At 37.9% G+C, this 13,794-nt stretch overlaps 2 protein-coding genes across 2 annotated transcripts in view; one reads left to right on the top strand and one right to left on the bottom strand.

The window, feature by feature from the left end:
- Positions 1–2,753, bottom strand: part of heatr4 (HEAT repeat containing 4) — a 13,458-nt gene extending 10,705 nt beyond the window's left edge. Inside the window, exon 1 of the mRNA XM_026339156.1 lies at positions 2,742–2,753. The gene's annotated coding sequence lies outside the window, so the exon portion shown is untranslated. The remainder of the gene's footprint in view (positions 1–2,741) is intronic.
- A 7,402-nt stretch (positions 2,754–10,155) lies between these two features.
- zgc:109986 (class I SAM-dependent methyltransferase) lies at positions 10,156–13,601 on the top strand. Its single transcript, XM_026340538.1, has 8 exons — positions 10,156–10,340; positions 10,686–10,807; positions 11,310–11,448; positions 11,604–11,725; positions 11,999–12,109; positions 12,334–12,440; positions 12,667–12,757; positions 12,837–13,601. The coding sequence occupies exons 1-8, from the start codon at positions 10,244–10,246 to the stop codon at positions 12,948–12,950; spliced, it is 903 nt and encodes a 300-aa protein (XP_026196323.1). The 5' UTR covers positions 10,156–10,243; the 3' UTR covers positions 12,951–13,601.
- Positions 13,602–13,794: the final 193 nt, after the last annotated feature.

Below are 13,794 nucleotides of genomic sequence, written 5' to 3'. Positions count from 1 at the left end.
CAGTTAGTTACTACAGTTAGTTACTACAGTTAGTTACCACAGTTAGTTATCACAGTTAGTTACTACAGTTAGTTACTACAGTTAGTTATCACAGTTAGTTACTACAGTTAGTTATCACAGTTAGTTATCACAGTTAGTTACTACAGTTAGTTATCACAGTTAGTTACTACAGTTAGTTACTACAGTTAGTTATCACAGTTAGTTATCACAGTTAGTTATCACAGTTAGTTACTACAGTTAGTTATCACAGTTAGTTACTACAGTTAGTTATCACAGTTAGTTGCTACAGTTAGTTACTACAGTTAGTTACTACAGTTAGTTATCACAGTTAGTTACTACAGTTAGTTACTACAGTTAGTTGCTACAGTTAGTTACTACAGTTAGTTATCACAGTTAGTTGCTACAGTTAGTTACTACAGTTAGTTATCACAGTTAGTTGCTACAGTTAGTTACTACAGTTAGTTATCACAGTTAGTTACTACAGTTAGTTACTACAGTTAGTTACTACAGTTAGTTACTACAGTTAGTTATCACAGTTAGTTACTACAGTTAGTTACTACAGTTAGTTGCTACAGTTAGTTACTACAGTTAGTTATCACAGTTAGTTACTACAGTTAGTTATCACAGTTAGTTACTACAGTTAGTTACTACAGTTAGTTACTACAGTTAGTTATCACAGTTAGTTACTACAGTTAGTTACTACAGTTAGTTATCACAGTTAGTTATCACAGTTAGTTACTACAGTTAGTTACTACAGTTAGTTATCACAGTTAGTTACTACAGTTAGTTACCACAGTTAGTTACCACAGTTAGTTACTACAGTTAGTTACCACAGTTAGTTATCACAGTTAGTTATCACAGTTAGTTATCACAGTTAGTTGCTACAGTTAGTTACTACAGTTAGTTATTACAGTTAGTTACTACAGTTAGTTATCACAGTTAGTTACTACAGTTAGTTATCACAGTTAGTTATCACAGTTAGTTACTACAGTTAGTTACTACAGTTAGTTACCACAGTTAGTTATCACAGTTAGTTACTACAGTTAGTTACTACAGTTAGTTATCACAGTTAGTTACTACAGTTAGTTATCACAGTTAGTTACTACAGTTAGTTATCACAGTTAGTTACTACAGTTAGTTACTACAGTTAGTTACCACAGTTTGTTATCACAATTAGTTACTACAGTTAGTTACTACAGTTAGTTACCACAGTTAGTTATCACAGTTAGTTACTACAGTTAGTTATCACAGTTAGTTACTACAGTTAGTTATCACAGTTAGTTACTACAGTTAGTTATCACAGTTAGTTACTACAGTTAGTTACTACAGTTAGTTATCACAGTTAGTTACTACAGTTAGTTATCACAGTTAGTTACTACAGTTAGTTACTACAGTTAGTTATCACAGTTAGTTACTACAGTTAGTTACTACAGTTAGTTACCACAGTTAGTTATCACAGTTAGTTACTACAGTTAGTTATCACAGTTAGTTATCACAGTTAGTTACTACAGTTAGTTACTACAGTTAGTTACTACAGTTAGTTATTACAGTTAGTTACTACAGTTAGTTACTACAGTTAGTTACCACAGTTAGTTATCACAGTTAGTTACTACAGTTAGTTACTACAGTTAGTTATCACAGTTAGTTACTACAGTTAGTTATCACAGTTAGTTACTACAGTTAGTTACTACAGTTAGTTACTACAGTTAGTTACCACAGTTAGTTATCACAGTTAGTTACTACAGTTAGTTATCACAGTTAGTTATCACAGTTAGTTACTACAGTTAGTTACTACAGTTAGTTATCACAGTTAGTTACTACAGTTAGTTACTACAGTTAGTTATCACAGTTAGTTATCACAGTTAGTTACTACAGTTAGTTATCACAGTTAGTTACCACAGTTAGTTATTACAGTTAGTTACTACAGTTAGTTACTACAGTTAGTTATCACAGTTAGTTACTACAGTTAGTTATCACAGTTAGTTACCACAGTTAGTTATCACAGTTAGTTATCACAGTTAGTTACTACAGTTAGTTACTACAGTTAGTTACCACAGTTAGTTATCACAGTTAGTTACTACAGTTAGTTACTACAGTTAGTTATCACAGTTAGTTATTACAGTTAGTTACTACAGTTAGTTACTACAGTTAGTTACTACAGTTAGTTATCACAGTTAGTTACTACAGTTAGTTACTACAGTTAGTTATCACAGTTAGTTACTACAGTTAGTTACTACAGTTAGTTATCACAGTTAGTTACTACAGTTAGTTACTACAGTTAGTTATCACAGTTAGTTATCACAGTTAGTTACTACAGTTAGTTACTACAGTTAGTTATCACAGTTAGTTACTACAGTTAGTTACTACAGTTAGTTACTACAGTTAGTTATCACAGTTAGTTACTACAGTTAGTTACTACAGTTAGTTACCACAGTTAGTTATCACAGTTAGTTACTACAGTTAGTTACTACAGTTAGTTATCACAGTTAGTTACTACAGTTAGTTATCACAGTTAGTTATCACAGTTAGTTACTACAGTTAGTTATCACAGTTAGTTATCACAGTTAGTTACTACAGTTAGTTACTACAGTTAGTTACTACAGTTAGTTACTACAGTTAGTTATCACAGTTAGTTATCACAGTTAGTTATCACAGTTAGTTACTACAGTTAGTTACCATAGTTAACACCTGTTACGGGAATGTTCTGTGTCAGGTCGTAACACCTGACAGGTGAGTCTTACCTGACAGGTGAGTCTTACCTGTCAGGTGTTACATGCGTTGAGGACTGGGATGTTGCCCTGGCAACCTTGCTGCTTTCCTCAAAGACAGGAGGAAACGTGTGAGGTCTCACTCTGCAGCAAATTCCAAAGGTTGTTGCTAGCAAACAATTCGTGTTACAAAAAACATCTCTGCAATCAAACGTAAAGAAACTGGTTCAGTTTATTGTTGTGCCTGTAAAATGCAGTGAAACTGAACGGAATTAAAGGAGCTACCACCCAGTAACAATTGGTGACGTTACCGGGGCCACAGCCGCTGAGGTTCATGGGTAGTGTAGTCCTCAGAGCGCCAGTTCCTACCTGCGTCAGGTACAGTTCACAGACAAGAAGGAAAAGGAACGATGTAGAAAGATAAAAAGCTGATTTGTTACTACTTTACATTATTTCACATTTTATTACTTCTGTGCACAGGAACTAATTCAAACATAATTAAAAACGTAGTTACTACAGTGAGAAATAAAAATAAGCTGTGGAGACAGCTGAGAGCTCTAAAGTCCTGATGGTTCCTAGGTATGTGTAATCATCACTCTTTAATAAGAGTACACTATGAATTATAGTAGAGCTACACACGACTGTTGCGAACTAATGAAAACCGTTATTAACAGTTGATGTTAATTGGCGCCACAAAAATCAATTATCACTGTTAATTAGTTTAATCTAATGAATATTTCTGTTTTTATTTACCTACATTCATTCTGTGGTCACAGTTTATGAGAACTGTGAATAAACCAGGTCCTGGCGGACTCTGGAGACCTGTTCTCCTGGTTTTACTGTCAATTTTCCACCTTCGTCCTCACCTGTGCGTCAGGTGAGTGCTGATCTGAGTCTCAGGATTTAAGCGAGTCCACTGCGGATCAACCCAAGAAACAGAACCAGCAGAAAATACTTTTAAAAAACTTTAATCATAAATAAATTAGAGCAACAGCTGATTAGAGTCGAAAGAAAAATACTGTTTGATATCATTTCAATTTCATATTTTAATAATGGGACATGGTTGTTGGCTCTCTTGCCGCCAGGGAACTCTCTCCCGTTGCTCCAGCCGAAGTAGACATCCCTGACACATATATTAGCCTCCAGCTAATAAGACACATGGACACATGCTCTTGTCTCAGTTTGCATCGCTCCGCTTGCTCAGCTTCTCATCATCGAGAGGTCAAGAAGGGGCATCTCCTTTATTCAACATAAAGAACAGTCAATGAAGTATGGACATAGAGATGGTCTATAGTGACAGTCATCGCACTCTAACAATGGTAGAGTGAAATAAAGAAGAGTGAAATAAAGAAGAGTGAAATAAAGAAGAGTGAAATAAAAAAGAGTGAAATAAAGAAGAAGAGTAAAATAAAGAAGAGTGAAATAAAAAAGAGTGAAATAAAAAAGAGTGAAATAAAGAAGAGTAAAATAAAGAAGAAGAGTGAAATAAAGAAGAGTGAAATAAAAAAGAGTTAAATAAAGAAGAGTGAAATAAAAAAGAGTGAAATAAAGAAGAAGAGTGAAATAAAGAAGAGTGAAATAAAAAAGAGTGAAATAAAGAAGAAGAGTGAAATAAAGAAGAGTGAAATAAAAAAGAGTTAAATAAAGAAGAAGAGTGAAATAAAGAAGAGTGAAATAAAGAAGAGTTAAATAAAGAAGAGTTAAATAAAGAAGAGTGAAATAAAAAAGAGTGAAATAAAAAAGAGTGAAATAAAGAAGAAGAGTGAAATAAAGAAGAGTGAAATAAAGAAGAGTGAAATAAAAAAGAGTGAAATAAAGAAGAAGAGTGAAATAAAGAAGAGTGAAATAAAGAAGAGTGAAATAAAGAAGAGTGAAATAAAGAAGAGTAAAATAAAAAACAGTGAAATAAAGAAGAGTGAAATAAAGAAGAGTGGAATAAAGAAGATGAGTGAAATAAAGAAGAAGAGTGAAATAAAGAAGAGTGAAATAAAGAAGAGTAAAATAAAAAACAGTGAAATAAAGAAGAGTGAAATAAAGAAGAGTGGAATAAAGAAGATGAGTGAAATAAAGAAGAAGAGTGAAATAAAGAAGAGTGAAATAAAGAAGAGTAAAAAAAAGTGTGAAATAAAGAAGAGTGAAATAAAGAAGAGTGAAATAAAAAAGAGTGAAATAAAGAAGAAGAGTGAAATAAAGAAGAGTGAAATAAAGAAGAGTGAATTAAAGAAGAAGAGTAAAATAAAAAAGAGTGAAATAAAGAAGAGTGAAATAAAGAAGAGTAAAATAAAAAAGAGTGAAATAAAGAAGAGTAAAATAAAAAAGAGTGAAATAAAGAAGAAGAGTGAAATAAAGAAGAGTAAAATAAAGAAGAGTGAAATAAAGAAGAGTAAAATAAAAAAGAGTGAAATAAAGAAGAAGAGTGAAATAAAGAAGAGTGAAATAAAGAAGAGTGAAATAAAGAAGAGTGAAATAAAGAAGAGTAAAATAAAAAACAGTAAAATAAAGAAGAGTGAAATAAAGAAGAGTTAAATAAAGAAGAGTTAAATAAAGAAGAGTGAAATAAAAAAGAGTGAAATAAAAAAGAGTGAAATAAAGAAGAAGAGTGAAATAAAGAAGAGTGAAATAAAGAAGAGTGAAATAAAAAAGAGTGAAATAAAGAAGAAGAGTGAAATAAAGAAGAGTGAAATAAAGAAGAGTGAAATAAAGAAGAGTGAAATAAAGAAGAGTAAAATAAAAAACAGTGAAATAAAGAAGAGTGAAATAAAGAAGAGTGGAATAAAGAAGATGAGTGAAATAAAGAAGAAGAGTGAAATAAAGAAGAGTGAAATAAAGAAGAGTAAAATAAAAAACAGTGAAATAAAGAAGAGTGAAATAAAGAAGAGTGGAATAAAGAAGATGAGTGAAATAAAGAAGAAGAGTGAAATAAAGAAGAGTGAAATAAAGAAGAGTAAAAAAAAGTGTGAAATAAAGAAGAGTGAAATAAAGAAGAGTGAAATAAAAAAGAGTGAAATAAAGAAGAAGAGTGAAATAAAGAAGAGTGAAATAAAGAAGAGTGAATTAAAGAAGAAGAGTAAAAAAAAAAGTAGTGAAATAAAGAAGAGTGAAATAAAGAAGAGTAAAATAAAAAGAGTGAAATAAAGAAGAGTAAAATAAAGAAGAGTGAAATAAAGAAGAAGAGTGAAATAAAGAAGAGTGAAATAAAGAAGAGTGAAATAAAGAAGAGTAAAATAAAAAAGAGTGAAATAAAGAAGAAGAGTGAAATAAAGAAGAGTGAAATAAAGAAGAGTGAAATAAAGAAGAGTGAAATAAAGAAGAGTAAAATAAAAAACAGTAAAATAAAGAAGAGTGAAATAAAGAAGAGTGAAATAAAGAAGAGTGAAATAAAGAAGAGTGAAATAAAGAAGAAGAGTAAAATAAAAAAGAGTGAAATAAAGAAGAGTGAAATAAAGAAGAAGAGTGAAATAAAGAAGAGTGAAATAAAGAAGAGTGAAATAAAAAAGAGTGAAATAAAGAAGAGTGAAATAAAGAAGAGTGAAATAAAGAAGAAGAGTAAAATAAAGAAGAGTAAAATAAAGAAGAGTGAAATAAAGAAGAGTGAAATAAAGAAGAAGAGTAAAATAAAAAAGAGTGAAATAAAGAAGAGTGAAATAAAGAAGAGTGAAATAAAGAAGAAGAGTAAAATAAAGAAGAGTAAAATAAAGAAGAGTGAAATAAAGAAGAAGAGTGAAATAAAGAAGAGTGAAATAAAGAAGAGTGAAATAAAGAAGAAGAGTGAAATAAAGAAGAAGAGTGAAATAAAGAAGAGTAAAATAAATTTTAAAACTATTTTTTCATGTTTTGTTTCAGAAACAGCGCCGTCACCTGCTGACACCTTCTGGTGAGTGTCAGGAACTGCAGGTAAAATGTTTAAATAAAAACAAGCAACAGGAGAAAAAGATCAAAACAGAAGATCAGAGGCCAGGTCCTGATCGGAGACCAGGTCCTGATCGGAGCCCAGGTCCTGATCGGAGCCCAAGTCCTGATCAGAGACCAAGTCCTGATCGGAGACCAAGTCCTGATCGGAGACCAGGTCCTGATCGGAGGCCAAGTCCTGATCAGAGACCAAGTCCTGATCAGAGACCAGGTCCTGATCGGAGCCCAAGTCCTGATCAGAGACCAGGTCCTGATCGGAGACCAGGTCCCGATCCGTAAACCAAGTCCTGATCGGAGACCAAGTCCTGATCGGAGACCAGGTCCTGATCGGAGACCAGGTCCCGATCCGTAACCAAGTCCTGATCGGAGACCAAGTCCTGATCGGAGACCAGGTCCTGATCGGAGACCAGGTCCTGATCGGAGACCAAGTCCTGATCGGAGACCAAGTCCTGATCAGAGACCAGGTCCTGATCGGAGACCAGGTCCCGATCCGTAACCAAGTCCTGGTGTTTGACATTCAGTCCACTGAAGCTGCAGATGTCCCGTCTGGTTTCTGTTCACTGACGTGGTTCTCTTCCTGTCTTCCCGTCCTCCTGTCCTCCGTCCTCCTGTCCTCCGTCTTTCTGTCTTCCTGTCCTCCGTCTTCCTGTCCTCCGTCCTCCTGTCTTCCTGTCTTCCTGTCTTCCTGTCCTCCGTCCTCCTGTCCTTCGTCTTCCTGTCCTCCGTCTTCCTGTCTTCCTGTCCTCCGTCTTCCTGTCCTCCGTCCTCCTGTCCTCCGTCTTCCTGTCTTCCTGTCCTCCGTCTTCCTGTCCTTCGTCCTCCTGTCTTCCTGTCTTCCTGTCCTTCGTCTTCCTGTCCTTCGTCCTCCTGTCTTCCTGTCTTCCTGTCTTCCTGTCTTCCTGTCCTCCGTCCTCCTGTCTTCCTGTCCTCCGTCTTCCTGTCCTCCGTCTTCCTGTCCTCCGTCCTCCTGTCCTCCGTCCTCCTGTCTTCCTGTCCTCCGTCCTCCTGTCCTTCGTCTTCCTGTCCTCCGTCTTCCTGTCCTCCGTCTTCCTGTCTTCCTGTCCTCTGTCCTCCTGTTTATTTTATAATAAAAATAATTTATAATAAAAACAAGTTCATAATAAAAACAGTTTATAATAAAAATAATTTATAATAAAAACGGTTTATAATAAAAACTTTTAATTATTGTGTTATTATAAAACTATCATTAATGGAGACTTTCTCAAACATCTTATTTATAGTGTTTTGACTAAATGTGGTTTTATAAAAAATTCTGTACGTTTTATATATATATAAGTCACATCTTTGTGAGATATCATTAATACATGAGAAGAAGTCGTAAATAGTTTGTTTCCCCGGTTGACTTCTATATGAAAGATGTTCTACTTTGACACAAAGTGAGAATTTTATTAAAACATTTTCATTTTTTGCTGGAATTTGTTTATGCCGAATTGAAGAGCAGCTCTCTCTGGTGCAGAAAGTTGTTCAGGTTGGTATTATTGGGACTTTTAAAGCTGCTGTTTAGTTAACATTTTGTCCATTTTCTGGGCTTAGGTAGACTGGAAATTGCCATAGGGCTGTGCTCTTATTTTGAAATACAGACAACATAGCTTCGATCACAATAACTCCATTGGATGAATCCTGACCACGTGATTAAAGGACGCGGAAACATAACACAGGACTTCCGGTGACGTCCTTCTTAATAAAAGCCCAAATTAAGCCAGTACTTGTTGACAATGATTAACAGTGGAAATTTCATAGTCTTTCATCTGTTGTTGAGACTTTTGACAGGACTGTTCTGTGTCAGACTTACAGAGTCTGAGACTGAGACTGTCCGTCCAAAAACAATCACACCCTCCAGAATCAGAATCAGAAGCCTTTATTGTTATTGTACAGAATATAACGAAATTGTAGCAGCCGTGGAGTGGTGGTAGTATAAATCTAAATCGAAGTATGTACAAGTATACAAATAAAATAAAGTAATTCTTATAAAAATAGAATAAAATAGAATAGAATAAAGTGCAGTAAGTAGAGAAAAACGTAATTAACATTCATATAAATATTGTGTATGTGTGTGTAATGGCGGTAGAGCTGTACACACAGAAGTTGTCCATTGGGTAGAATGAGAGGTCCAGCTGTGTAGTGCAGTATGTGGAGGTTTAGGTCAGTCAGGTCAGAGTGGGGTGTAGTTAGTGTATGTGTGTGTTCAGTTTGGTCACTGGTGGTGGAAAGAGAGATGTATTAAATTTTCTCCTAGATCTTGTTTGGATGATGGAGAGTCGGACGCTGCACAAGTCTTCTCCAGCAGACCCCAAAGATTCTTAATGGGGTTAAGGTCTGGTCTCTGTGGTGTTAGAGTCTCTGTGGTGTTAGGGTCTCTGTGGTGTTACAAATTGAGAAATGTTGATGTCAGAACCACAGGTGAACCCTAATAATCCAACTTTTAATCCAGTTTTAATCCAGTTCTAATCCCAGTTTTAACCCAGTTTTAACCCAGTTTTAATCTAGTTTTAACCCAGTTTTAATCCAGTTCTAATCCCAGTTTTAACCCAGTTTTAATCCCAGTTTTAACCCAGTTTTAACCCAGTTTTAATCTAGTTTTAACCCAGTTTTAATCCAGTTTTAATCCCAGTTTTAATCCAGTTTTAATCCCAGTTTTAACCCAGTTTTAATCCAGTTTTAACCCAGTTTTAATCCAGTTCTAATCCCAGTTTTAATCCCAGTTTTAATCCAGTTTTAACCCAGTTTTAATCCAGTTCTAATCCCAGTTTTAATCCCAGTTTTAATCCAGTTTTAACCCAGTTTTAATCCAGTTCTAATCCCAGTTTTAACCCAGTTTTAATCCAGTTCTAATCCCAGTTTTAACCCAGTTTTAATCCCAGTTTTAATCCAGTTTTAACCCAGTTTTAATCCAGTTTTAATCCAGTTTTAACCCAGTTTTAATCCAGTTTTAATCCCAGTTTTAACCCCAGTTTTAACCCAGTTTTAATCCCAGTTTTAACCCAGTTTTAATCCAGTTTTAATCCCAGTTTTAACCCCAGTTTTAACCCAGTTTTAATCCCAGTTTTAACCCAGTTTTAACCCCAGTTTTAATCCAGTTTTAATCCCAGTTTTAACCCAGTTTTAACCCCAGTTTTAACCCAGTTTTAATCCAGTTTTAACCCCAGTTTTAACCCAGTTTTAATCCAGTTTTAATCCCAGTTTTAACCCAGTTTTAATCCCAGTTTTAACCCAGTTTTAATCCCAGTACCAGTTAAAGGAGCCCCCACCTCGGTTTTTCTGGTCATCATGTAAATGAAGAGTTCCCCAGCCTGAACAATCAGCATCACAGTAACTGGACTTCCACCAGAACAGGACACGAACCTGTTCTGGTGTCTTCAGGGACACCGACCGACCAGCAGAGAACAGAACACATCGAGTGGTTCGGACAAAACTCAGGTTGGATTCAGGTTCGTCCACAGACCGAGCTGAACAATGAGGATCCAGTCAAAGCCGCACTCCGTCCGGTTGGTGGCAGTAGTCCACCACCTGCTTCTTTACCGCGAAGAAGAGGATCCGGATCCGGAACCAGTCTCAGACACGTTTCTGAGAGCTGCGGAGCCACTAACTGGGTTTTATGGTTCGACATGAATTTTCCTCAAGCGAAGTCGGAGCTGAAGCAGCTGCTGAACAAAGTGGGTCCGTCCGAGCTCCCGAAGCTGCTGGACTGGGTCCGAAACTCAGGTAAACCCCCCTCAGCTGCTGCTGCACATGGTCCGGAGAGCCGCCCCAGTTCTGCAGTGACTCGGTTCTCTTCACTCATGACACTAGAAAACAGAACCAGCAGGTAAAACATGTCCTAAACCGAACCGAAGTCCATTAACTGCTACTGGACTTGAGTTTATCTAGTTTTCTGCTCAGAAATCAGGATCATGAGGAACAAATCTGGACTCGGGTTCAACACTGGTTCAGATTCTATCGGTACTCATCACTGTATTACTGCAGTCGTACATGTAGTAGTTGGAGTACTTTAGGGGTCCTCGGTTACTGTGACTACATTACCCAGAATGCCGTGCGTGTCTCCTGCAGACGAGCTGGACGAGCTGCTGCTGGACAACAGGAGAGTGATGCTGCAGAGCATCGCTGAGCACCTGAGAGCCCGACTGCCTCTGGACGCCATGTTCCCCTCGGAGACCACAGCTCACCACAAGGTACTGCAGTAATACAGTAATACTGCAGTATTACTGCAATAAAACTGTGTCGGTTTAAAGACAAACACTCAGGAAATACTTATTGTACCTGCAAATACCTGAGGGAGTGAGTAAAGTACGGTACAGGTACTGCTCCAAATTTGTATGTTATACTATTTTATACTCCATTTTAGAGAAGTGTTACAGGTACTGGTTACTGTACCCCATCAAGGTAGTCGAATACTTTGTCCGTCAGTTTATTACATTAAATTTATTATAAGTCATATAAACCACAGTACAGACCCATGTTTAAAAATTATCCTCTGTTACCACAAAGTACTGCTGCTACTGCAGACTAAGCTATACTTTACTGCTTACCAGTACTACTACATAGTTTCTATGTATTCTGATCTATGTTTTTATCCATATTTCGTTTTTAATAATAGTTTTGAAATATTTGGTTTCTAATCGGAGGAGTCTGGACGTCAAAATGCCACGATGACGATGAAGCTGTGTGTTTCAGATGCAGCAGCGCTCGCGGCCGACCGCTCACGTCGACAGTTTCCTGTATGATGACGAGCAGGTGGATGTTCTGTGTGAAGAGGGAACCATGAGCCGGACCTACTGCCTGAGCTGTGGATCCTCCAGGACGGCGCCGCTGGGTGGGAACAACATGTCAACACTGTAACATGTGATCATCATGTCATTACTGACTGAGGCTGGTTCAGTCCAGTTCAGTCTGAGCAGCGTGGTCCGGATATTTGGATGAATCCACATCAGACCAGACTGGGACCGTTTTCTTCTTCTCCTCCTGCAGATTTCATCTCTCACTCGTTCTCGGTGTCGGAGCTTCAGTTTCTTTTCCAGAATGTTCTCCCAGACCTGAGCGGTCGGGTTCTGGTGGATGTTGGGTCCAGACTGGGAGCTGTGCTGTATGGGGTCAGAGGTCACCACAAACACACACACACACACACACGTTTTCTTTCTCCTGTTTTTATGCATGTGTTCTGCAGAAGTTCTGCTTCTTCTGCACAGACTGAAGAGCTGCAGCGCCCCCCACAGGCCAAACAGACACTAATGAACAGAGACAAGAATAAAATAAATGGGACTGAAAACAAACTTCATTAAAGTCACAGTTAGAAGACGTCTGTAAATCAGATGCACGTCGTGTTGTGGTGCTGCGCTGATCTAGTGTCTGTGTGTTGTGTTCAGGGTCACGTGTACAGCTCAGCCTCTCAGCTCATCGGTGTGGAGCTCAGTCGGGAGTTTGTTCAGCTGCAGAACGACGTGCTGCTGAGATTCAGACTCAATGATCGAGTTCAGGTTTGTCTCCACTGTGGTGGGGGGTCTCTGGGGTGGGGGGACCATTGTTAGTCCAAGAAAGTTTCTAAAGCGCAAAACAGTGACGTCATGACTGTCTGTCCTGTGGTTCTTGACTAGTGCCAGTGTTCTTTAACTAATCTCAAACTTACAGGCCATGAGCCTAGAGTCTGCACCAAGAGTAGTTCTCAGTAGAACCAGGTTCTGTAGAGTCTGTTCTCCTGCAGGTTCTCCATGCTGACATCTGCACACAGGATGTTCTGCTACAGAACGCAGATGTTCTAATCATGAACAATGTGTTTGAGTTCTTCGTGGAGCCCAGCGGGCAGCTGAGGTGAGAACACACAGAAGTACACACAGAAGTACACACAAATATACACAGAAACAAACAGAATACACAGAACAACAGACAAACCCTCAAACTGACATTTGAAGGTTTGAGGAGCAAACAAATGGTCACAGTGATGTTTTTGAAAGACGTGCACGCTAACAGCTACACAGATAATGACTGTGTGTGTGTGTGTGTGTGTGTGTGTGTGTGTGTGTGCGCGCGCGCGCAGAGCGTGGAGGTTCATCATGCAGAACTTTAGGAAGACTGGATCTCTGTTGGTCACTGTTCCCAGTCTGCAAGAGAGTCTAAGCGCACTGCAGGTAAAACTGAAGAAAGTCTGCCACCGAAATGCACCCTGGGAGTTGTAGTTCACTTCTATAATTAAATTGTATCCAACAGGAGGCGCTGCAGCCCGACTGGGTGAAGGAACTTCCTGTGGATTACAACGTTTACCTGGGCAGAGACACAGACCCTGACGCCCTCAAACAGATCCACCTTTACCAGGTCATTTGAAGTGGTCTGGACTGGTTTTCTTTAGCATGAACTGGTTTGCTTTATTCTGCACTGTTAGAAGTTGTTCTGGTACTTGGACCAGTCGGGGCAGATCTGAACTGGTCAGGAACTTCTCTGGACTCTGCAGGTTCAGGTTGATCTGTACTGGTCTGGACTGGCTCCAACCAGTCAAAGTGCCTGGACTCTTCAGAATGAAGTTGAACAAGTTAAACCCATCTCCTGCAGACTGATTTGAACTACTTTAAACTGGTCTGGACTGGTATGAACCAGTCTGAAGTGAAGTCATTTTGACTGGTCTGGTTCTTTAATTGCTATGACCTGCTCAGGCTGTTCCTCGTCTGGACTAGTCTGAGTTAGGAGCTGACTGACTCCTGGTCTTGCCTGGAACAGTCATATTCCTGAACTGGTCTGTAGTTGCCCGCACTGGTCCGAGCTAGTCTGGACTGATCTGTGGTTTTGACGCGGACTCTGGATGTGGTATTACCTGGCCTAGTCCGAAACACATCTCATTCTGGTCTAATTCCTGATGGTCTGAACAGAGTTTCTCAGGTTTAGACATTAAAACCAAATTCTCAGTTTTTGTGTTTTTGTCGTAATGAGAAATAAAAACTTTGTATGTAACTAAAATGCACTAATCATTCAGTAATTTAATCTGAACTCAATATTAACTTTAAGTACAGTTGTGTCTTCAGTAATTTTTATTATAGTAGTTCCACCTCGAGCCAGTGAGGAAAAAAATGTGAAGTAAATCTACACGTGTTTGTATATAAAGTATTGTATTAAGTCTTAGGTAAAGGATGCTAAAGACTTCATTAATCCCTGAGGGAAATCGTTTTGCCTCATT

The sequence above is a fragment of the Anabas testudineus genome, chromosome 22 (assembly GCF_900324465.2).
Source record: "Anabas testudineus chromosome 22, fAnaTes1.2, whole genome shotgun sequence".
Taxonomy (NCBI): Eukaryota; Metazoa; Chordata; class Actinopteri; order Anabantiformes; family Anabantidae; genus Anabas; species Anabas testudineus.
Note: the sequence above shows the minus strand (reverse complement) of the source record. Positions and strands in the feature narration are given on the sequence as shown.